The sequence below is a fragment of the Nicotiana sylvestris genome, chromosome 3 (assembly GCF_000393655.2).
Source record: "Nicotiana sylvestris chromosome 3, ASM39365v2, whole genome shotgun sequence".
In the NCBI taxonomy this organism is placed as follows: domain Eukaryota; kingdom Viridiplantae; phylum Streptophyta; class Magnoliopsida; order Solanales; family Solanaceae; genus Nicotiana; species Nicotiana sylvestris.
Window position 1 is genome coordinate 12,811,415 of NC_091059.1, and position 25,928 is coordinate 12,837,342.

Sequence of the window (25,928 nt, forward strand, 5' to 3'; positions counted from 1 at the left end):
GACTTACATGTCGAGTTTTTTACTCCATGTTTCTCTCGTGTCTATTATTTACTGATTTTCATTCCTTACATACTCAGTACATTATTTATACTGATGTTCCTTTTGCCTGGGAATGCTGCGTTTCATGCCCGCAGGTCCCGATAGATAGGTCGAGATCCTCCAAGTAGGCTATCAGCTCAGCGGAAGGTGTTGGTAAGCTTCATTTGCTCCGAAGTTGCTTATTTGGTCAGTATGATTAGTATATGTATTGATTGGTATGGCGGGCCCTATCCCAACCTTTATAATATTATGTACTCTTATAGGCTTGTAGACAGATGTCGTGTATACAGATACTTGTATGGCCTTGTCGGCCTATGTTTTGGTTTTACAAATGATCATGTTGGTCTTATAGGCCCGTATATCATATGTATAAGTTTGTATTACATGTTGGGTCGTCCTATGTCGAGGGTTTCCTCATGTTTTATTCTAGTTATCTCATGACAACCTTCTTGGCTCATTTGCCTATGATAGTATGATACGAAAGAGACGTTACATTGGTACTTGGTTGAGTAAGTTACCGGGTGCCCGTCGTAGCCCATTACTTTGGTTCGTGACAAAAGTGGTATTAGAGAAGTTCTGTCATAAGGAGTCTTCAAGCCGTGTCTAGTAGAGTCTTGTTTATGGGTGTGTTGTGCACCACACTTATAAACAGGAGGCTACAGGGCATTTAGAAATGTCACTCTTTCTTCTTATTCTAGATCGTGTGGTAGAGCCCAGTCATAGGAATTCAAACTCCTAAATTTTATTTTATTTGTAATAAGATGATACCTACATCCAGAAAGACGGTTGGTAAGAGATATAGTTATGGAAGAGTTGAGTCAAAGGAACTCGATTTTGCATAATGTTTATGATGAGTAAATGTGAGGTCTTCAGCAGATCATGTGTGTACTAAGGCATATAAGCCTTTTGATAAGAAGCCTTAAGGCAGGAATATTTATCCACCTCTATGGTGAAAGGCAAAAAGAGAATCAGAAGGTACATGTTTCAACAAGTAAAAGAAGCAAGGTGAGGAAGGGTACAAGGTACCCAGTTAGTGAAGATGATCATTACCTACAATTTAGGAAGAGAGATATAAGCCTTTTGAGTTACCTTTAACAGTAATAGATGTATATACAATTGGACACACCTATCTCAGTTATGCCATATAGGAGCTAACAGATATGGTTTAAGAGAAGGACGGGACATCAGGATTCTGCTAGATTAGAGTAACCCAAATGATCGATGGATTGTTTGTGTTAGTTGACATTTCCGAAGGATAGCGCAAATGTGATAATATATCTCCTTGTGAGACACCCAGATGGTGCACTCTAGAATAGTACAAATAGATATGAATACTAGAATGTTCAAAAAAATATTTTTTACAAAGATAAGCACGGGAAGCCTAGAAGGGATAAATATTACCTTAGTATGGCTCTCGTCCCTAGTAGGGAGAGATGTTAGTCAACCCAAAGAGCCCGTGGATGGAGCAAGGAGAGCTAAAAGCAAAAGAATGTATTGTCAAAGTTTTCAGAATAAAGTGATAGACAGAAATGTTATCAGGGAAATAAGAAGAGAGTTAATGAAGCATTATGAGTAAGATATGATACATGGATGACAACGGTAGATAAAAAATGAAAAAAATGATAACAGTATTACAGAGTCTATAGTCAAGTGAAGGAAAAGATGAGATGTGACCGGCCTTGAGACACCAAAAGAGTATAGGCCATACAGTCATATCCTCATTTTGAGAAATAAGTTCGTGACTCCAACGCGACTACTAGAAGGAAAAGTTAACCCCAGAGTAATATAAATCAGTATGGGCTGGTGAACAAGATAAACTAAACATGAGTTAGGGACTGAGTGATTTGATAATGGTCGACATCATGAGAATTTCAGATTGTGTCCGGCGATAATATAATGGACAACAGAAAAGGATTCATGAGAAATTCAGAGAATGGTCATTCAGGAAGACGCTTCCCTAAGCAATGTGAGAAAAGTTAAGCTTAATGGACTGTATGTGCCAGTTATACTAAGTGTCACCCTCGCAAGTAAGGAATTTTATTATCTTTGGTACAGAAGGATTACCGCAAGACGAGTAAGGGTCATCAATGATGTGAAAAGACACGAAAGATGAAAAGGTAAAACATCTATAGGTAGATCATCGTGGTTTCAACTCTTAGTACTCCCCCAAAGGGGGAATATGGAGTGTTGTGGCATTAAGTCAGAAATAAGTGGTTATAGTAATTATAGAATAGTAAAGGAAGAATGCGATAAAAATGAGAAAGGGATGATATTGCACTTATTCAAAGCCTATAGAGATGCTACGATTTCAAAACATTATGCAAGCACGACGTCAAGAAAAGGAAGTAAGGGTTCATATCCGGGATGCTATTGATAAATAAGGAGCCAGTGCGAGAGATAAGTTAAGACAAAGGAAATAACCTAAGAAAGATTACGTGGAATATTGATATGAGAATGGGCCAATGAGTAGTTAGTAGTTTATTTAGGAAGGTCCTAGTTATGGCTAGACAAGAAGTTATAGACGAATCAACAGATCATGCAAGATAAACATAGTAAAACCCAATATAGTTAATTCAGCCTCGAAGTAATGTCACTGTAATACTTGAGAAATATTCAGATAGGAGTTGGGGTAGTTAAAGGTACCGTATGAATATTACGGGAATAAAACAGAGATCCACTGGGAATCATACAAGCACAAGGGCATAGAGGTAAGTAACTACAGATAATTATAGGCAAGGAAAGACATCAAAAGGTTCGTCGAGTATACGACGTAATAAGCTCGCAAATTTACAAGAGTTAGAGGGTCCTCCCTAAGTACTACTATGAAAGACTAGCCGAGGAAGTAAGGAAGAAGGCTTCAAACTAAGCTCAGTGACCTAAAGAGGGAATAGTCTTATAACAACAGTCTCACAACAACATTGTATGCACTCCATAAGAAAGTGGAACCTATCGTGGCTAATGAACGGGAAGTAAAATCAGAAGTGATATTCAAGATCATATGTGTTGTATGGAATTCCAATATGAGTGGGCACTAAGATAAGCTAAGTACGCACGCAACAAGGGGGCAGGAAGACCAGGAAAAGTATTTGCTTACATTTAAAGAAAGCTGAGAAAGAATGAAAAGAATTATTCGATTAATTATCTAGAGTTAGTTACGTTATGAACGCACTTAAGATTTTGGAGTATTATCTATGCAACATATATGTTGACAATCATACACTCATAGAAGACTCCTGTATAAGTTAAAATAAAGAATTGAGTCCGGGTTATAGACAAAGGATTGAATTATTATAAGATTGTATCGTGGATATTCCATAGCGCCTATGAAAAGCTAAAGTAATAAATAATACCAGGAGCCGCAGATCGGAAGATAGCTTAAGCCTACATAAAGTTTGATCAAAGGAAAGAGGAAACTAAAGAATTACATCAACTAAGTAAATCAGAATCTGATTATTGGACCCAGAAAATTATAGACCTCGTGATTGAGAACATTGCAGGATCACCATTAATATCAGAGGTACAAGAGAGATAGTACAATAGCCATATTGTACAATGGCTCTACGATAAAGCTAGTTAGAAGAAGTACCAGCCTCATAAGAAGTCAGTATGAAGCTCCCACCGGATTGTGTATACACCAGAGGTGCAAGTATTATAATAGAGCTTCAAGTTGTGGACGTGAATTATACCCATGTGGAAGGGAGGTCATGAAAGAGATATAAGATACGATGCAAGATTTTAAGGTAAGTATGGTAAATGTGAACAAGGTGCGAGATACTCAGGTGCAGAAGATTGTGAATAATCCATACTTCAGATAGAGGGATAGAAGCGTTGAGATTCAGTATCCAGGAAGGATAACGGCGTCATTAATGGCATATCTTCCAGCCTATGTTTCTAGGTATCGAGAGGTCTAGTTAAAAAAGTAAAGAATAATTTGAGACAATGTGATGTCTCGCTTGATGTTCCAGAATAACACAAGAAAATCTATGGTGCAAGCAAGTTGACGGAAGATTACGAGTAGTATAAATAGATATGTGTAGGTCGCAAGCTAAAGTATGGTAAAACGACAAGGTTTTAGGAAGACATGAGTAAGGATAAGAAAGGGCAAGTGAGAAGGTGACGAGAATGGATAAGTTCTCAGGATTAAGCCCATGAAAACAAGAGAGCTGATGGTTTTTCTAAGTTATAGAAAGCTTAGTATAGCCTGCATGAACTCAAAGGAGTTACTCATCATAAGTAGCATTTAGAAGAGATGGAATGCTACCTGATAGTAGAATAAGGGTGTAGTTGTGATAGATAAAGGATGATGTTTGGGCCTTAGATTGAATAATGATTTGAAGAAAAAAAGAAGAAAGGATTCTTGAATTGTACGGGATTAAAATACCCACGTAAGGTGAATCACATTGGGATACAATGAAATACGGTTATTTTAGTATAGTATCGCCCCTAGGTGAATTAGGTAAGTCACTTCACATATCCCCCGATGAGATGTAAGCCCTAGTGACAATGTATTACGTAAGAGGTTTCAAGTTATCAGTAGTAGATTGCAGATCAACATTGAGGTGAATCAATAATGGATGGATAAAAGTTACAAAGTATGAGATGAGAATAGGCCATCATTCTTAAGATGAAAAGTAATGGAGAAACATTAAGGACTTAAATTTATACATATAAGATAAGCAACAAGAGTAACCTAAAGTTTGATAGCAGACCTCGACGACGATAAATCGAAGTAAGAGTTATGGTATAGTATGGCCTATCTAGATACAGTAAAGTCATACGGATAGATAACTGGGTCTATGAAATAAGATATAGCAACATTCGTAGGTTCGGCAAAGTACCGAGCAAAGAACTTCAGTATACCTATAGATGCCTAGAAGGACATCCTGTCAAGCTCTGTATATGTTTGCAAAGTAAGGCCTAGAGATTGGCTAAAAGCTGGAGGAAAAAGGAGAGAAGAATCGCATAGGTGCACTTACAAGGAAAAAGTCGTACAGGCTGCATGACTGAAGGTAGAAACATTTACGAGATTGGAAGAATTCCGACACAAGTCGTCATGTGAGAAAGAGTCCTAAAGAGGGAAATGTCTTGTCCTTTGGATTTATTCACAGAACAGTTGCCTAGATGGCAAGAAGAGTACTAAATTATTCGCAAGAACTATCGGTTATGATAATGATAAGTGCATCAGTCAACATTCGAGGACGAATATTCCAGGAGGGGGGGGTGATGTTACACCCCATGTTTTCGTACTGAAAGTACGCCATAGGTAAATTGATGAAAGCTCGGAAATGAGATGTTACATCCCACATTTTCGTACGTTAAAGTTTCATCGTAAGTTAATCGAAGTAAGCTCGGGAATGAGATTATTTTGAGATTATAAGTATTACACTATTTCAAACAAGTGATAAGTAAATTAGTGAAGGTGAGAGAGTAAGCGAATCGAAGAAAGTGAGTTTCATCGAAGTTTGTCAATTTGTGATAAAATATGGTCCGAGTTATAATGCCCGACATTTATGGACTAGTACTATACAAGGTACCACATGACCGTGATAGTAAGGTGTATAAGGTATGTTAAAAGTAAGTACTATTTTAAGTAATTTGAGATAATTCTTAATTATGTGAGCAATTGGTTAATTATTAATTTTAGTGGAAGATTAACTAATTAATTAAGGCTTTTGGATAAGCCTTAACGTGGCAACCAAAAACCTTAATAAATGTGACTCTTAAGTTCACATAATAAGGTGGCAAGATTGGAGGAGTCTTTGTGGACAATTCATCATATAGTGAGGCCCACACCACTATAATAAGAAACCTCTCTAATTCATTTAAGAGAGATATCATTCAGCTTTGCAATGGTAACATGATTAGCTACAACAAATGGCTTCTCTAAAATCACAAAATGAAGATGGTCATATTCACTAAGTGACGGATGAAGCTTCAGCAAATTATACGAGATTATATCATGTAATAGCAGCGTGAGATGCAATTCCAAGAGAGCACGGTACAATCTTTCTCAAGAATATCATACGGATTTTTTCCTACTTTGATCCGTCGTTACGTGTTTTATCACAAAAGATGTGTGTTAGAGGGATTGTCAAGAGAAACGACTCAGATATGTTAAGGCTATCCCTTCTTTCCTTTTGGCATGATCCATGCGATACAAACGAAATAAGCAAATGCACAACTTTCATAAATGACTCTATTCATAGTAATACTAGATGTGCCTATGTTCTTGATTTCCCATGTGTCCTATTGTTCTATCATTTGTTCATGGATCTCAGAAAATACGTAAGTTGATAAAGTTTACTTCATGATATTAATCAAAGGCATAATTGTGTTATGACACTCTGAAAGATTTTATTGACGTACTTCTCATGCATTGCATTCATTTATACATGTACATTGACCCATGACTAGATGACGTTATACACACACACACACACACACACACACACACATATATATATATATATATATATATATACATATACATGGGATATAGGAAAAGGTTACGGCATTACATACGCACCACCACCTGATTAGCTGGTATGCATTGATGATTTTGCCCACAATGGATGAGATGATATGATGGGATACTCTCAGAGGCTTGATGATATTATGTACACATACACCTATGCATGGTATGGCATTTATATGCATATGCATGATATTTTAAACATTAAATGATTCACTGAGCTATTCAGACTTACATGTCGAGTCTTTTACTCCATGTTTCTCTCATGTCTGTTATTTACTGATTTCATTCCTTACATACTTGGTACATTATTTGTACTGACATCCTTTTTGCCCGGGGACGCTGCGTTTCATGCCTGTAGGTCCCGATAGATAGGTCGAGAGTCCTCCAAGTAGGCTATCAGCTCAGCGGAAGGTGTTGGTGCGATCCATTTGCTCTAGAGTTGCTTATTTGGTTAGTATGATTAGTACATGTATTGATTGGTATGGCCGGCCCTGTCCGTACCTTTATAATATTATGTACTCTCAGAGGCTTTTAGACAGATGTCGTTTATACAGATACTTGTATGGCCTTGTCGGCCTATGTTTTGGTTTTACAAACGAGTATGTTGGCCTTATAGACCCGTATATCATATGTATAAGTTTGTATTACATGTTAGGTCATCCTATGTCGAGGGTTCCTTTATGTTTTATTCTAGTTATCTCATTACAGCCTTCTCGGCTCATTTGCCTATGATAGTATGATACGAAAGAGGCGTTACGTTGATACTCAGTTGAGTAAGGTACAAGGTGTCTATCACGACCCATCAGTTTGGGTCGTGACACATATAATAATAGGAACCTAAAAATAAGAAAATACAAGAATACATACTAATACTACTAGTATGGAAAAGAAAAGCGTTCGACTACCTACTAAATCACTACCATAATTTTCGGCCTCCACACTCTCCTATTAAGGGACATGTCCTCGCTAAGCTAAAAATGTATCATGTTCTGCCTAATCACCTATTGCCAATACTTCTTCGGCCTACCTCTACCTCTTCTAAAACCCACCATAACTAATATTTCACACCTCCTCAGTGGGGCATATGGGTCTCTCCTCTTCATATGCCCGAACTATCTTAGTCTCGCTTCCCGCATTATGTTCATCACGGAGGTCACTGCCACCTTGTCCCGAATATATTCATTCATGATCTCATCTCTCCAAGTATGCCCAACATCCATCTCAATATTCTCATTTTCGCCACTTTTATCTTATGGACATGAGAGTTCTTGACTGACCAACACTCTGCCCCTTACAACATAGTCGGTCTTACAACCACTCTATAGAATTTATCTTTAAGTTTTGAGGGTACATTCTTATCACATAGGACACTTTATGTGAGTCTCAATTTCATCCGCCCACTTCAATATGCTTTGTGTCATCATCGTCAATCTCCCAATTGCCTTGGATTATGACTTAAGATGCTTCATCTTTGATCAAATAAAAATAATTAAAAAGGTCCTAATAAAAAGTGTTTCTTTTTTTTCAAGTCTTACAGGATAAAAATTGGTTTATGGGAATTCTAAAGTAAAATCACATATATAAAATGAAAAAAAAAAAAAAGAAATAAAATGTTGTGCCGGGAACCCGAATACCATATGGGGAAGTGGGTTTGGCGCGGGGGGGGGGGAGGTGTTATATGGGAAAAGGAGAAAGTAGTATGTATTCCGCTAGCTTCAAGGTACGGGCGGGAGTAAAGGTGGACAAAAGGCGTCGGTTTGTAGGTGAAAGAAAAATAAAAATTCCCTCTTTTCTCCTGTGAGTGGACGGTTGATTTTTATTCTCTCTTCTCTCTCAAAAAGGACTGTTTTTGTGTGGAGAGGAGAGCAACTCTCCTTTCCCTTTGTTTGTATCTCACTTTTTGTTTTTCTCTGAATTTTCCTTTTCTCTCTCTCTCTCTGTTGCTAGTTTGGTTTGTTGCATTTGATCAAGGGAGAGTAGTGGGAGCTCGGAATCAATGGAAATTCCGGCGAAATTCGTTAGCTTCACGCGCTGCTAATGGATGAATCATCATCACCATGGATATTTCTGTGTCCGAAGGACCTCCCTCTTTGTCACCGTCTCTCCGCCAAGGTCCTCCCTTTCCTATTCCTCCTTCTTACTCTACGCGCTCATTCTCCTCTGTCTCTGACACGCACGTAGGATAATTCTGTAATTTTGGGATGATGAATGTAATTGTTGAAGTTAATGTGCACTGTTGTGATATAAATTAAAAGCTGTCTTTTATTCTACCTCTCAATCAGTAATTTGAGTTTGAAGTAGATGTAAACAGAAAAAAGGTCTTTATAAGCTATAACTTGGATATTCTGTTTTTCTGTTTTTGCATTGATGTCTATGAGGATTTTTTTTAATTAGAAAAGAGCTGTTTCTCCCCCCTATGTAAAGTTGATACGCGAATAAATTTGTTTTAGTTCTAAGTAGATCACATGCAGACATACATAGTATAAAATCAAAGGGTGTTGATGAAGCATGAACTAAGATCATGGGAGACTAGGGTCGAAATTCTTGTTAGATGTTTTTTACTTCTTGCCCTCGTCTTAATAGACAAAGTAACCAGGAAGTGGTAGCTGTACTGGTGGAGGATTCATGTTTTGGTGGAATAGTCCTGGTGTGCCGCAAGTTAGCTGGATCACCACCATTATCAAATATATAGCGGACACATCTTATATGTATGTAAGCATACCATACAAACAACCAGTTACAACTACGCCGTACATATATGGGTGGCGGATTCGGGATTTAAACTTGATGTGGATTCAACCTTTAAGGTTCTTAGCGTTGAACCTATTGTGCGCTTAAAATTATGGATTCAGACATAATATTTGTTGCAATTTTAGTGAGTTTTTAATATAAATTTATGCCTCATGTCGAAAGTGTTGGGTTCGGATGAATCCGGTGCCAAAACGCTGCATCTGCCTCTACATATATATGCTACATATGTATGTGTAGTATGCGTGTTTGTGTGTTTATTAATTATACTTGTATGCGCAAGTATGTTTGCATGAGAGACATTCCGCAATTATTTTCCATCCCCCCTTTTGTTTACCTACTTTTGTAGTATTAATACATGCCTTTTTTGACCCAGAACCAAGTATGAGCGGCCAAGTAGAACAATTGGTCAGTAAGACCGTATGAGGAAAGTAAATATCATAGGGAACTGCCAATCTGCTCTATGTTTATGCACTGATTAATTTCAGATATGGCTAAAAGAAAGTTGGTACATAATCAATAAAACTTTTGTCCTTTTCATCAAAAGAAAGAAAGAATGAAAGAAAGAAAGTAGTACATGTCTAAGTGTGACGTAAGTAGGGATGTGAGGTTGATCAACTATGATGCTTTTCTCATGCCTGGAAAAACTTATTTACTTGTAATGAACCTAAACTACGTATTATAGTGCTTGCCTTTGTATCGACCTTCAAGGACTAACATGTCAGCTGGACTATCAAGACTTATGTCTTGTCGTTATATATATTAAACTCTTTCTTTCTTTTTTGGAGAAAAGTGTATGTCTTGTCAATGTGTTCAAGAGACACACTGGCATTTGATAATATCTATATTGGAGGAACTCAAAATTGTTTGTAATACTGGTCAGAGGTGTTATTACTGATTTAACAAGATGCAGATATTGCAGAATAATAAATGTATGGTAGCGAGATTGGTATTAAAGGATAATTGAGTTAGATTAATCCATCATTTAATACCATTGTTTATTATTCCATACTGTTGGTATTTCAGACTCTTTATGGCAAATGAATTTGAGGTCAATGGAATCAATGGAGTCTGGACCTTATCCTGTTCGTGAAGGTGAATCAGATTGTTCTTATTACATCAGAACTGGTCTCTGCAGATTTGGATCAACTTGCCAATTCAACCATCCACCTAACAGGAAACTGGTAAGGAAAGCATATCCGTTAAGAGGGGGAAAAAAGAAAACGAGAAAGTTTAATATGACAAGAAATGTATTGGCTTGGGTAAATTCACTTTTCAAAAGTCTTTGAAATGTTGATGACATGCCTCATTTTGTTGGCAGCCTCTCACTAAGAGAAAACCAGCTAGTGTAGTCAGTCTATCATTTCGTTGTGTTCATGATTTGGTGGGATTATTGATTATTATTATTTGGTCATTCAAAGAGGATTGTTATGATGTGATTAGGGATGTCAGTTGTTTGGAAGAGACTAAGAGGTATTATAGATGGGATATGATGACTTGTATCTTATGGTTGTTGTATTGAATTAGTAGCAAGTTGTAGGTAAGATAACAACAACAACTACACCTCAGTTCTCCATTTAAGCTCAACTCATGTCATCAACATAAAAAGTTTATATATATATATATATATATATATATATATATATATATATATATATATAGGATCTTGACAACATGTTACATGAAGGTAGTTAGCAAGGTACCCATTTTTGCTTTACCCAAAACACCCTTGTTAATTCTCCATATCCTTGATAAATTTTAAACAAAATTGTCATTTTACGATTCCCCTGTTCCTCTCTCTTTTGCCCCACCTCGTATCATTTCATCTCACAAAGTTCAAGCATGAATCTGTAACCCACTAAAGAAATTTAAGACCCATTCTTTATACAACAATTTATGAAGGATGTTAGCTCCCTGGTCTTAGATTGACACTGTAAAGGGAGCTACAATTCTTATTTTTTGCATTTCATTACTTTTGTAACTTGCATCTCCTTGATGCCTTTTGCTAATGAAACACCTTATTTCATAAAAAAAAAAAATGAAGGATGCAACCAATTCATTATATTATTATAGAAATTTAATACCTGCAGCGTCTTCTTCAACAATCGAACCCAGATATTAATCGGCAGAAACAAGAATTCAGGGTAAACTTTTCCACAAGATGCAATGGGTCCTCCCGAGGAAAGAGGTCATGGAAGCTTTAATGGCGGCAATCTCAAATTTCCAGAATTTTGAAATAATACAAGTGAAAATACTGGTCGACATTGGAAGAAGATAAAAAGATTTTGAAAAAGAAACATGGAGTATTTGAGAAGAAGCATGGCTGAATTAGCTCCTAGTTTCCCGCCATGGATTATAGAGTGAACATTTGAGGTAAAATCAAGAGAAGAGGGAAGAAATTTGGGGATTTGTTGAGAGAGACGAAAATGCCCATGTCTTTAATGTGTTGGCAAAGTTAGTTAGAGTATTAACATATGTGTTTTGGGTAAAGAAAAAATGGGTACCTTGCTAACTTACTACCTTCACGTAGCCTATATGGATATTTTTCTTCCATTGTGTCCAATCCTTAGTTAAGCTTGAATTAATTCCAAGGATTTGTAGGTCTTTTGAGACAAGTTTTTTTCCATGCGATTTTAGGTCTATCCCATTCCCTTTCAAGACCTTCACTCACAATACTTTCGCACCTGCGGACTGGTGCATCTGTAGGTTGACGCAAGACATTTGTAGGTGATATAAGCAATTTTTTATATTGCAAATTGTTAATACATTAAGCAACAAAAACATAAGTCAAGATGAAATTCTAAACAAGACAAAGATTGTAGCGAGGTGGGTAGGGTGAACCGAGGGGACCCTATCTCCGGTAAAGGCAATTAGCTATTCTTCAGCACCAACATAATATATACCATAAGAAACAGAGTCATTTGTACCCTTTCTAACCGGAGAAATTTAGCCTCTTATTTGTAACTTAAATGACCCAGAGTATAGGAAACTAACATTTGTATTACTGTGGATGATATTTGTATTCTTTAGGAGATATAGTGGCCCTCTCATTGAAATATATGACTGCTAGTTGAACACCGGATGCGCCTAAGAGATGGAAAATATTATTCATTGCATCAATGCCGTATTGGATGGAAATTTAATGCCGAATTAACTTATACATAGATTAAGTCATCTGGATGAGTTTCACACTTTCACTTGTTTGATGGACATGCAAGTTAAACTTAAAGTGATTTTGACGAATAATCAGTCTATAAGAAATAATTACTAAAAGTTATTGATTTTGTGTATTTCATTTGTGATTGTATATGGCATTGGATTTCCCTTCTGCTCCAGTTTGTAACTTAAGTTCACTGTACAATTTAATGACTTGAGTAGATAGCATTACCCTTCCTAAAGAAGAAGAAGAAGAGAGCTTTTGATGAATTTGATTAATTAACAAGTTTACAAAGGCTTCTTATACATGAAATTTTAACCTACTTACACTATGTTAGGTAATTATTACATATGCCTAATAAGTTTAGTAAACATTTTATAATTAAATGCTCCTTTTATGTCCTATTTTATGTGAAAGACTTTCCTTTTCAATCTGTTCAATAGGAATGACACCTTTCTCTTTTGGAAGCCATAGCGGGGATAGGAAGTTTCACTTGGTAAATTGGGAGACTGTCACAACACCAAAGAGATGGGTTGGGCTTGTGATTAGAGACTTAAAGGTTTTCAATAAGGCTTCAGAAAGTGGTTGTGGAGGTTTTGGGTAGAGGCAAATGCTTTTTGGAGAGGTGATCATAGAGAAACATGGGGTTTTGGAGGAGGGTGGAGGACATAAGATATCACACCCCTTTAAGGGTATGGACTATCGAGGAATATTTTGAAGGAGTGAGAAGAGTTTAATGGGAATGTACTTTTTAGAGCGGGTGAAGGGATTACGGTAAGTTTTTGGGGACATATGTGGTGCGAGAACAACATTTTGAGTGCTATCTTTCCAAACACGGTCACAATTTCATGCCAAAATGAGATGCCAGTTCAACAGCTGTGAAAGTTACAAGGTGGAAAAGTTCACTTGGACTTGAGGTTTAGGTGGAACTTGCAAGATTGAGAGGTTATAGAATTTCAAAATTTGGTCAAGTTGCTCCAGTATCAAAGAATTACTCAGGTTGGACATGATGCATGGAGGTGGGGGATAGTACATAATGGTGTGTTTACAGTTAAGTCCTATTATGAGAAACTTTTGATACGGGAGGAGTTAGTTTTTGTATATCTCTTAGTTTGGATTCCTAGGATACCGAGAAAGGTGTGCTGCTTCACTTGGCTAGCTGCGAGAGCGGTGATATTGATAGCCGAGAACTTGAGGAAGAGGAAGATTAATGTGTCAGTCAGTGCGTCATGTGCAAAAGCTCGGGTGATAACGTGAATCACCTCTTATTACATTATTCGATAGCGGTCCACTTGAAGGGGGGAATATTGAGATGGTTTGGATTTGAATGGGTGATGCCAAGTAGTGTTAAAGAAGATCTGTTCTATTGGAACGGTAGAAAACGAAAGAGAAGACACAGGGCTTGGCACGTTGCTCCACTAGCACTTATGTGGACCATATGGAAAGAGAGAAATATGAGAGCTTTTGACAAGGTAGAGAAGAACTTTGTACACTTGAGGAATAACCTCTTTCTTCTGATTTCTTGTTGGTGCACCCATGAGGTTCCTATTTGTATAGAAGCTTGGGTGTTGTTGATAGAAAATCACATATTTTTATAAGGTTTTCTACTTTTTGGTGTACTTGTATATGGATGTTTGTTCACCCTTCGTTAATAAAATTTTATTACCTTATCAAAAAAAAAAAAATCTTATCATCCCCATTTTATGCTTAGTGACATGACTTGTTGCGGTCCACTTAATTTAAAAGTTCATTCTTTTATAAGAAGAGAGAAAATAAAAAGACATGTGGAGTTCTCAATCACTTTGGTACTTTGCATACATTTGGCTTATATGTCAAATGTCTTTTTTAATTTCTTATACTTTGTGTACAATCAAACACCTTCACATAAAGTTTGAACGGAGGGAGTACATAATATCCTAACATATTTTATAGAATGCTTCATAATAAATTTCTTGCTCAAAATTTAATGAATCTAGATATGTGTGATAACTGCTTATTTTCTTAATATTCAACACACCCTCTCAAACTTAAAGTGGGAAACTACTAGAGTCTCTGCCTATTTTCGGAGCATATACGCGGTTGAAATCTCTTCGAAATAGTGAATAATCACCAAAAAGTAGTGGTGCTGGAATTGTTTCCTCTGAGAAGTCTCTAGTAACTACACAAGAAGGAATAAAGTCTGGGAAGAAGGTATGGTGTTGCAAATCTCTAGGACATGATCAACATAGCTTAAATTTGGTAGAACAATGACAAGAGATTCAAGATTTAGAGGAAGATTCTGATCGCCATATAGAGGAGGGATGTAGTCATCGTAGAGAGGATGGGGCTAGTTGCTAAAGAGATAAGTGGCACCAGAATGGTCACCGGAGAGAGAAGGATGTCGGTTGCCGGAGAGAGGAGCAGTGCTGGTCGGAAGAAGAAGAGGAATAATATTGCTTGGGCAATCATCGTAAGGGCGCCCACTGGTAGGTGGAAGTTACTTGAGAATTTATTAAGATCGTTGAGGCTATGTTACGATTCGAAGAAAGAAATGAAAACTTCTAATTAACAATTAACATATATATAAGAGAGCTTCTGATGTAAGAGTTTTAACCTACTTATAATATGGTAGGTAATCATTTCGCATGCCTAATAAGGTAAGTAAATATTCTCTAATAAAATACATAATATCCTAACATATTCTATATAATAAAAAGGACAGCTCGGTGCACTAAGCTCCTACTATGCGCCGGGCAATATTCTTTTTACTCGAGTTCAATGATTTTGTACTTGTGTGAATCTAGATATATACTCTCTTAGTACTCGTGTTAGTTAAACGTCAAAGGAGGAAATCGCTTGGCGGCCCTTGTCACCTTTCAGCCTCTCTTAATCTTTGCGCACTTCCCACCTCCTTTGGCTCTTTTTCTATCTTTTCCTTCCTCTTTGGTTGACTGTGTCCACTACTCAGAGTTCCATTGTTGAGATGAAGGAAAGATCCGGATTTTTTTTTTTTTTTGGGGGGGGGGGGGAGACGTGGGTTAAGGATAGGAAAAAAGTTGGGGCCAGGGGTCAGCATAAAGTCACTGCGAACTGGTCGGCCTATATTTTTCTTTTTAAGAATTCAAAGAACTCATTGAAGAATCTCCCAAGATTGCAGCTCTAGAAAACCACAACTCCACAAGAGAAGTTCTGCTACGAGTCTCTCCTTCACCAATGATTCATGACATGGTGATGCTGTTTGTAAGCCTATACTTTTTCTACAAGAAGGCATGTAAAGGGACATGTTATTGAGGATTTTCTTTCTTTCCCTTGTTGTCTTTATGGAAAGCTTTTGAAGGTCAAAATTTCCCTTTAAAGTTTCAGTTGTTAAATTGTTTCTATATTTTCGAAACTCGAGTTATCTCAATAATGGATCGAGGAGCGAAGATACTAGTATAATTCTTTTGGTTAATGACGAACTCTTATTAGAAAAGAAGAAAGAGCAGCTGGAGGGACGGATGTTACAAGTTAGGTTCTGTATTTTCGAAACTCGAGTTATTTGAATAATGGATTGAGGAGCGAAGATTAGTATAATTGGTTTGGTTAATGACGAACTCTTATTTGAAAAGAAGAAAGAGCAGCTGGATGGATGGATGTTACAAGTTAGGCTAGTGCAAAATCTACACCATACGATTTGTACCTTGGACTTGCTAATCATGACATATTTTCTGTTATAAAGAAAATTTCCCTGTATGTGATGTGATATCAAGTCGGAATCGTATTTTTCTTTCCAATAAATGCGAGCATCATCTCACTGTAATAATTTTAACTTGTGTCTGTAAACTTTGACTTTACACGGATCCTTAAATATTTATGGTTATGGAATTGTATATACCCTTTTGTTCATATTTTGTGTACTTATGGATGTGGAGAAGTATTTGATGTAGGCCCTTGCTGCAGCAAGTATGAACGGAGAGTATCCAGAAAGAATAGGACAACTAGAATGCCAGGTATGGTTGCCAGGCCCATATGTCTTATATCTAGAGGAAAGTGCAAAAAGCAATTAACAGAAGTGTAACAAGATTGACCCTTATGGCTCATCATTAAATTGATCCTTATGAATGGAAGTACTTCAATAGACATAGCTATATTATGGATGAGAGTACTTAAATAAACATGTATGATTTGATGCTAATTGCTGTCCCCATCTAATTTTTAGGGTGCCTGTTCCATTATGGTTTGATCTACTGCCTTATTTGCTTCTTCCCGTTGTTCTTGTGGAGGTTGATAATTGAATCTTGATTCTAGTCAGAATAGTTGGCAAGTTTGTGGTTTAATTAATATCTCTGGAAAGTCCTTATAAAAAAAAGTTAATATCTCTGGAAAGTACCTAGCATCTTTGAAAGCGCTTATTTCTTTTGTAATACACTGGTTGAGGCATGTGATACGAGATTTGATTACATTGTCCTTTAATTTTCAAGAAGTTAAGTTTTTTCATTAAATCTGAGCTGTTATTTGTATATGTATTTGGCTCGAGTATTGTAAAATACTCACACCTGCTGGTTTCTTTAATGAAATCTGGCCGTACTATGTGATGCTTGTTCAGACTTTGAAGGTTTTCACCTTCTTGGATATGTTGAGAATCACAGTTAAACCCACTGTTAGAAGATTCATAATGAAGATCTTACTGTGTTATTTGACCTTTTTTCACCTTCTAAATTGTTTTCTTACTTCTTTTCTGCTTCACTATCTTTAAATATGAACATCTTAGTATCTGTAGTTTTATCGAGATGCACGAATTGTTCAATTAATTGTATCAACTTGTCTTAAATTGGGTGTCTATTTTTATAGCTGTTGATGTTCCTATTTCGTGTGATAACTTATGACTTTCCATTCTTTCCATTAATCCCCTCTAACCTATTTTGCTCACAATTTGAATTATTGAGCTATTTTCCAGTACTACTTGAAGACTGGAACTTGCAAGTTTGGAGCCACATGCAAGTTTCACCATCCTAGAGACAAGGCTGGAATTGCTGGAAGAGTTACCCTAAATGTCTTGGGCTATCCACTTCGCCCGGTTTGACCTCATTTACCTCTCTGTTTGTCAAAATTTGTTTTTGTTACTATGCAAAAAGGTTATTTTATTGATATCGAGACAGTGTCAACTTTACAAAAGATATAGAAGGATAGAAATTAAGCCCTCCAGAAGATCCAATTAGCAATTTATACAAAACATTGTATTCTTTTTACACCAAAATACATACAAAGGACAACTTCTAATTTTCCACAGTGAATTTCAATTCCTTCAAAAGCTCTAATCTTCTCTCTCCAAATCATCCAAAATATGCAAGAAGGAGCTGTATTCCATATCTCTTTCTTTTTGACATCCATCTTTCTTGCCCTCAACCTCACCATCACTTCCACCACTATTATAGGAGGTACCCGTCATACTAAATAGGGAATATACTAAGGACCAAAACTCTGTTGATAGCCCGAAATGTAGTAACATATGGAGCACATCCTCCCCGTGATTGTGACACATACCTGTTCTACTTATCAAATTAACTGAAATAGTTACCCAATGTAGGCAAAAAGTTCTAAGTTGATGGTGATTTTTTGTGATCCTCAACCTTCATTTTAGTTCCTCTTGTTCCTTTTCTTTATAATGTTATTTTGGTTAGATATTGCTTTACTTGCAATGATGAACACTTAAATACAGCCAAAATTTTGTGTGTGTGTGTGTGTGGTTTGGGGGGGGGGGGGGGGCTTACAGTGACCTTTCATACTTGTGAGCCTTTTTAATGGACATGGACATAAGAATAGCTAAGCTTAATTCAGAGGAGACATCTAACAAATGGATTTTTTGTCCTTACATTCTAGATGTGCAATTGCTGCTCTGGAGGTTCTAAGTGTGTTATGGTCATAATAAGACTCGACGCAGCTGACAGTTTTCCTTTCTTTGTTCATGTTGTACTCTGAATCCTATTCAGATAATATTATAATATATTATTTGTCTTACCTGCAGAATGAGAATGAATGTACATATTACATGAGAACTGCACAATGCAAGTTTGGAAGTACTTGTAAATTTCATCATCCCGAACCTTCTAACATGATGGTCTCTTCACGTGGTTCTCCTGTTTATCCTCCCGGTCCTTCTCCTACAACTCCTGGTCAGATGTCCTATCCCTTGTCCAGAGCTTCTTTTATTTCTGGTGCACGCTGGCAAGGTTCTTCAAGTTATGCACCACTGCCAGTGCTTCAGGGAGTGGTATCTTTTCCAGGATTTACATACAATGTAAGCTTTGCCATGATTCCTAGCATTTGGTTGTTATGTCTAATTGGAAGTTTGGAATATCCTGCTTCAGTCTTGAAGAGTTTTTAGGCTGGATGTGTTTTTGGTGTGGGTTCGATGTTCTCTTTGTTGCCTTGTCTTTTCGCTGTTGTGTAGTTGTATAAATTTTGTACTTAAAAGTCTTTTAGATGTACTGTAATTCCGAAGCCATTATCCTATCACTTTCGTCTCCTAAACCTTCTTATTTTTCTCAAAAAGTTCTGTTCTCAACTTCAATCTGCTCCAAAGTCATCCAACCTCTAACAGAGAATTGTGATGTCATCTTTGTTAGGCGGTAGAGCAATTACTTGTATTAATATATAAATAATTGTAATTCCTGGGATTAGATCTGCTTTGTTGGTCTTGAGGATGCTGTTTGTCTAATCTTACTAGTGACTTAGTTCATTCTTCCTTGAGTGAATAACTTTTGGGGTCATTTAGCTAGCCTTTGTACCCTTTTTATTCCATTTGAGTGAACAATTTCTGTTCTTGTATACAGATTTTGTGAAGTAGTTTGAAGAAGCTACCTACCCTTATAAATTTATTGGAAATAATAAAAGGTTCCTTCTTACAGTATTCTGGTTTTAAATATATCTTCTGGATTGACTTATCAGATACTCTCAAATAATATTTATATTTATATTTATATTTATATTTATATTTATATTTATATTTATATTTATATTTATATTTATATTTATATTTATATTTATATTTATATTTATATTTTCTAGACTATGTTTTACACTAATCGGAATGAAAATGGGAATGTGTTTGGAATAAACAATGGGAATATGTCGCTCTTTAGCAATATCCTTTTTTTGATAGGAGATGTAACCTGGATGGGAAAGGAGAGCCCTCTGAGCTCAAAACAAGTAGGATTCTTCACAAATTCAACTAATGTCTTTGTCTTCTTATTGCTATATATTCAAGCAAGGTGTTGCATTCATTTATCCTCACAGTTGTCTCATATGTTCTTGTATTGAACAAGCTTGTGACTGCTGTATCCAATATGTGGCCTGATACTTGCATTGATTGCTTAGAGATGGTATTTTTTCTAGGGTCAGCTCGGCTCAGTTTCATCCGCTGAGGGCCAGCAACAGACAGCAGGAAACAGCCAGGTTTATGGGAGTTCACGTTCAAGTGATAAAGCAACCATGGGATCAGAAGGAATGAATTCCTCATATCGTGTCAGTTCTTTACCTGTGGGGTATTATGCATTACAGGGAGAAAATGTTTTTCCTGAACGAGTGGGCCAGCCTGAATGCCAGTTTTACATGAAGACCGGAGACTGTAAGTTTGGTGCTGTTTGTAGATTCCATCATCCAAGGGAAAGGCTCCTTCCTCCTCCTGATTGTCTGTTGAGTCCTATTGGTCTCCCTCTGCGCGCTGTGAGTTAAAACATTTGCCATCCGTTTTAATATTTCTGTCAGTTTAAATATTAATTTTCTATCTAAATTTCCATGCTTGTTTTGTGTCAACCTTTTAGTTTCTAATATGATGCCCTTTCACGCAATTGCTTATTGACGCTGAGGTGGCTATTGTTCTGAAATAGATTTAGACTATTTCCGGTGATGGAATTAGTAGTTGGATGCTTTTCATTCTGATAAAGATGGTGGTTTAAATTGGTTTAGAGATTTTGATTCTATGTCATGCATGAAAGCTGGATTGATCAAATTATACGATTAAGTGGTGTATGTTTCTTTCTTGTATTTGGCATACTTTTCGACGAACTTTGGAAAGGTGGTCTCCGCAATTCTCTTTTCTGTACTTCTTTTATTCTTGTGTGAATTCATTCATAAAGAGTATCATTAGCATAAAGGATACATGATATATTCAACAAATTACTTTTTTCAGTTCCAACTGAAAAGCTACTAATCCATTGAAGGCCTAGGCAGTATTAATCATCTAGTTTAAGCCATCCATTACCAATTATAACAGAAATGGAGACAAAGGATCTCCCTGTCTTAAGATTCTTGGAGCTGGGAAGATTTCGTCAGCGCTATGATTTATCAAGATTTATAATTGGACTCATAAGATGCAAGAAATAATCCAGTTCATCCATCTCTTTCCAAAAGCCATGTCCTCAATCAAATTTATTAAGAAGCTCTAACTTACATAGTAATAAGCCTTTCCTGAAGTCCTATGTACATAGATCCCTGAGCAGCCTTTTCCGATCTGTCTTTCCATTAGAAATGCTTTCTGAGTATTAGAGATCAACTTAGCAATCACCAACTTCAACCTCTATGGAAGAAGCTTAAAAATATCTTCTATGTTCCTACTAGATTGATGGGCATGTAATACCTTAGTTCTTCACTGTCATTCTTCTTTAGGGCTATATATAAGGCATTAAATGATCCACTCTGGTGGAAGGAACTAGACATTCAAGATCTCTGTTGTAACAACCTCCCGACCTTTTTCGGAAGAAAGCTAACGTGAATCCTTCTAGGGCAGGAGCCTTGTCCCCATCAGAATCCTTGACAAAAATCTGCATAGTTTTTGATAATCACAGGTTCTTTGACAATTGAAGCATTCAATCTCATCTGTCTTTTCTTGAACTCTTTGTTTGCCTTTTTCTGTTATATCAGAATACCTAGGTTTACATGTTAGCTTATCGGTATTCTGTGCGAGCTTTTGTACCTGCATCTGTGCTCTGCCACTTTGATCATTATTGAAAATAACAAAGAAAAAGTAATGAAGTAGGTTAAAGATTAAGTTGAAATGGAAAGGCAAAGTAGAATTATTCCTGCCATTTCTTTTAGATAATCATGGGCATTGATTGTGCTGAAGATTTTTTCTTTTGTTTGGTTCCTTTTTTCTGTTTTCTAGGGAGAACCAATGTGTATTTTCTATTCCCGATATGGGATCTGCAAATTTGGACCGAGTTGCAAGTTTGACCACCCAATGCGGGTTTTCACTTATAATATATCAGCTTCATCTTCTACTGATGATCCTTCTGTTCGGCGTCTGTTGGGTTCATCGTCAGGAACTGGTGCGTTGACTTTGACTTCAGAAGGGATTGTTGAAGCAGCCTCCACAACACCCAGGCGATTATCATTATTAGAAACAAGAAAGATGCCACCTGGTGATAATAACTTTGACAGAGAGGGATGATTTTATCCTGAACTACTAGCCAGCATCTTCATTTCTATAATTATAAAAATCATCATCTTGTACCATTGATCAATTACAGTTGCCTGTAAATTTATTTTCATTGCTGGAGATGTACAGAATCCTTTAAAGTCATTTTGTTCTTCTGAAAATGCATTTCAGTTGACAAGGTTGACTTGTCACTTTGTAATATGTTAAGTCTGCAAACAATTGGTGAATTAACTGTTTATTCATCATCTCTGGAGAACCCTCTGCCTTGTTTATCAGAAACAATTTAACCTCCAAATCTCCTGTATGAAGCAATGTTTTCTTTGAAGGTTTGCATCTATCCTTCTGGTAGACGTGTTGATCGTCGGTAAAGGGAGGTCATAATCTTGATGCTTGCCCATTTGCCTCGTAGTTGCTTTGCACATATGTTGGTTATTCATTCTCTAGTGTTTTAAAGCAATTCTATATTTTTTGTAATTAATAGCTATCCCTTTGCAGATTTCTGATAATTTGTTTGCTCTCTGTCTCTCTCTCTCGCTCTGCAGATGTACTAGTATTGCACGTTTTTCGCAAGGCAAATTCTGGTGACTACAGAACCTAATTTTTGTGAAATAAAGGGCTCGTGTTCTCCTCAGGTTCAGTGTTATCTGGTGCATAGCATTAAATGCATGGAGCTGGGGTTATTAGGATATTCCCACTTGAACGAAGACATGGTATGTAGGAAGTTAAAACTGTTTGAATCAGAAACGCAATTTCTCTTTTCCCGTTATGCCAGTGCTTGTTTCACAGTCCCCTATGACTTGATAATAGTGGAGTAGGCGACGAGTAAAGACATTTATTCAGCAGCCACTCACATCAGGAAAGCCGTTCAGGATGGTAAAGGTAACTTTCTTAAATTTGAAATTCTATCTTCTCATTGCTTGTTATATATCTCATCTTTGCATCTTTATATGTCTCAACAACAGAGTGGAAGTATTCTAGAAAGATCATACAAGTTGAGTGTCTATAACTATGAAGATAAATTTCCGTTTCTTAGGCATCACCTAATGAAATAATGACATGTTTGTACAAAGCTGAATACCAGTTTATACTGAGTTTCATATGTGCATGTAGTTTCATATGATAGGGTGCAAGATTACTACAATTGTCAGCCAAGAGGCTCTGCAAAATTACTCCAAAGAACTGTTCGAGGTACTTCATTAAAAAAGAACTGTTAGAGGTATTTGTGCTGGAATGACAACTAATGCAACTAATTATCAGGAAGTTTTTTAACTGCTGTAATATAGCCAACATTTTGTGCAATTAATTACTGTCCTTCCCAATAGCGTGACCTTGTTTTGATTAGAGCGATTTCTCTCTTTAAAACAGGTTATGTTACTGCAGCTTGTGTTGCAGACCAAAGAGCTCAAGCAGCAGGTGTTTGGTGATCAATTTGCCCTCCACTGACACTGTTAATACTAAGAGCAGCACCAGCCTCAGATCAGATGTGAAATATAGCAACTTCGGCAATTGTGCTCAGAGTCCTTATGTCCAAAATGACTTTTAGTTGAACTTGGGATGGATATTTATGTTACTATCAGACAAAAGAATAAACAAAGAAAAGAAAGGGAGGAGGAGGAAGGATACATATTTGTGTTTCTTTTAGAAAAGAAAAGAGGAGAGAATGATAGAATAAGAATGTATTTTTGTGCTCCTGTGTCAAGCTCGATAGACTGGAGTGAATATATATATATATATATATATATATATATATATATGGAACAGTTGGTGTTGGCAATGTAATGAGGAAGTTACACATTTACTTGTTCCATGGTACGAACCTCACTAATAATTCTCTCTAAATTCGCCTGTGAAGTTTGATTATGGATGTAATTGCATACGAATTTCAATGTAATGCAGATACTATAATACGGTGCTTAATAATCCCTAGACAATTATATTTGTTATTGGATGCTAGTAAATCGTATTAAAATCTAGATATGCAATGTATCATTCAAAAATATGTTTGGTCTTGAATTGAATAGATTCTTTTATCAATTATCCTATTTAGTATTGGTTTTTATTATCATGTGTAATTAAAAATTATCAGCATAGATAATTAGAAATATAAATTAAAATGATTGATTGTGTCAATTTTTATGAGGAAAATTAAAATGACATACACAAACGTATGAGAAAGAATAAATAAATAAATATTACATTCCTCCTTTGAATGTGAAAACTTTATGTTGAACATTTCCTTATAATTTTAGACCAATACTATTAACATTAGTAGACGGAGAGAATACTTATTAAACATTGATTAACTAGTCAAGATGTAAAGGGTATTTTTATCCATTGCATGATCTAATACACATTACTAATACGTGTATGAAAAATATTTATACCTAGTGGATACACCTAATAAATGTATGTAAGGAGTCTTATCCGTAAGTTTATCATTTAATTAACTAATATATATTCTTGCAAAAATCTACTGCTTTGACCCGAATAAATTGACATGTTTTGTTGCATATGAGTAGACCCAATATGCATTTGCTGAATTTCTAGTATGACAAACAAGACAACTTAAATTGGTGGGAATTTTCCCCCATAATCCTGATTTCAAAGTTCGACTCCCTGTTAACAATATCAAATCAACTACCCATTCAACCCCTAAAGGAAAATGAAGGGATAAAACAAGAAAACCAATTTATATTCCATTAATTCTTCATATTTCAAAGGACAAAAAGCTCCCTAGTAAAAGAAATCTTCTTCTCCCATATAACTAACTAGTTCAGACAACATATGACAAAGGAAAAGAAAAGGAGGAATAAATCTCAATATCGGATCCAGACATCTGACTGCACTTTAGAAAAGAATGAACAGAGCAACCCATACACTTCAAGTAGACAAGGGAAACACCCCGTAGGTGCAGTCTATCTAGTAAGGCCACCAATCTGGCTTCGTCACCATGATCTGATTATACTCCGGCCTTGAAGTCTGGGAAAAGAAGAAAGAACATAAATTCTAAAGACAAAGAGAAAAATGCATATCAATCTTGCATTACCAAAGAAATAATTGTAACTAATGAGTACATATTCTTTCATGATTTTGAATCTCAGTTACAGGACCAATGGGATTTCAATGAGATTATAAAAAGAAAAGCTGTGTCTAATTGACATTGAAACTCTTCCATCCTTTTAAATCACAATGCTCTCCTTTTTTTTTTCCTTTTTGACAAGTATCTCAGTACTTGCTTCCTTTTATGTCCCCTAAACAAAAAGAGCCAGGATGCCGCATAAACTAATATTCAAGACCATCAGCTGCCTAACTTCATGTAGCAAGAAACAAGCACATAATTCTAAAATCATTGCAACACTGACCATCAGATTGTTGTGTCTCAAAGACACAGTTTGAGTACACTGCTTTTCTTGTTCTAGAGGGTGGATGAAACCGCAAGTTAGAGTTTCGGGAAAGCCGGTCAAATTGGAAAACAGAAAAAGTGGAATATCATACATCCCCACTTGCCTGATAATAATGTTTTCTAATGACAATCTTTTTTTATTTCATTTGGGATACACCGACAGATGCATTATAAGCGGTAAATGTCTATATCTTTTTTCCCACAGAATTCTAAAAGGTCCTCTGACATCTTTGTTTCTAAAGATGATATGTTCGAGTAGAGTTGTTCTCGTGTTCGTCCATGTCAAACACAAAACTCAGGTTAATTCCAACCGATATGGGAATAAAAAAAATGGTAACATGATCAAAGAAGCAGGAAGCTAAACTTGATCAGAAGGACCTCATCTCACCACATACAATCTTGAGTGCATGTTTTCTGCTAACATGGGCATATACAAGAGCAGACAAACTGCAGTCGTACTATATTGTATTTTTTTTCCACTGAGACATTTTTAGTTTCTCCCTCCATTTTCCTCTCAGGCTGTCACTTTGGCGGTCTCTGTTGAGAAGACTGACTGCAAACCCTTCAGCGAACCCCCACCCCTTGTCCCACATAAAAAGGCTTCCTTCTCAAGTTTCGCCCTTCTTGAATAATGTAAAATAAACTACCACATAGAAAAATTAATAATGGCTTCAACCATTTCCCATAAGTTCTGCAGCTCATACTCGATGTT

At 36.4% G+C, this 25,928-nt stretch overlaps 1 protein-coding gene across 4 annotated transcripts; it reads left to right on the forward strand.

The window, feature by feature from the left end:
• The first annotated feature begins 8,217 nt into the window (after nt 1-8,217).
• On the forward strand, nt 8,218-22,058 carry LOC104220355 (zinc finger CCCH domain-containing protein ZFN-like). Of its 4 annotated transcripts, XM_009771197.2 has the most exons (8): nt 8,224-8,311; nt 8,462-8,626; nt 10,289-10,446; nt 16,325-16,387; nt 17,335-17,454; nt 18,403-18,675; nt 19,773-20,102; nt 21,541-22,058. In XM_009771197.2, the coding sequence occupies exons 2-8, from the start codon at nt 8,572-8,574 to the stop codon at nt 21,823-21,825; spliced, it is 1,284 nt and encodes a 427-aa protein (XP_009769499.2). In that variant the 5' UTR covers nt 8,224-8,311; nt 8,462-8,571; the 3' UTR covers nt 21,826-22,058. The 4 variants fall into 4 exon arrangements, with proteins under 4 accessions (XP_070026763.1, XP_009769499.2, XP_009769504.2 ...); XM_070170662.1 differs by lacking the exon at nt 10,289-10,446 and having other exon boundaries at nt 8,218-8,311; XM_009771202.2 differs by lacking the exons at nt 8,224-8,311; nt 10,289-10,446 and having other exon boundaries at nt 8,318-8,626.
• The last annotated feature ends 3,870 nt before the right edge of the window (nt 22,059-25,928 follow it).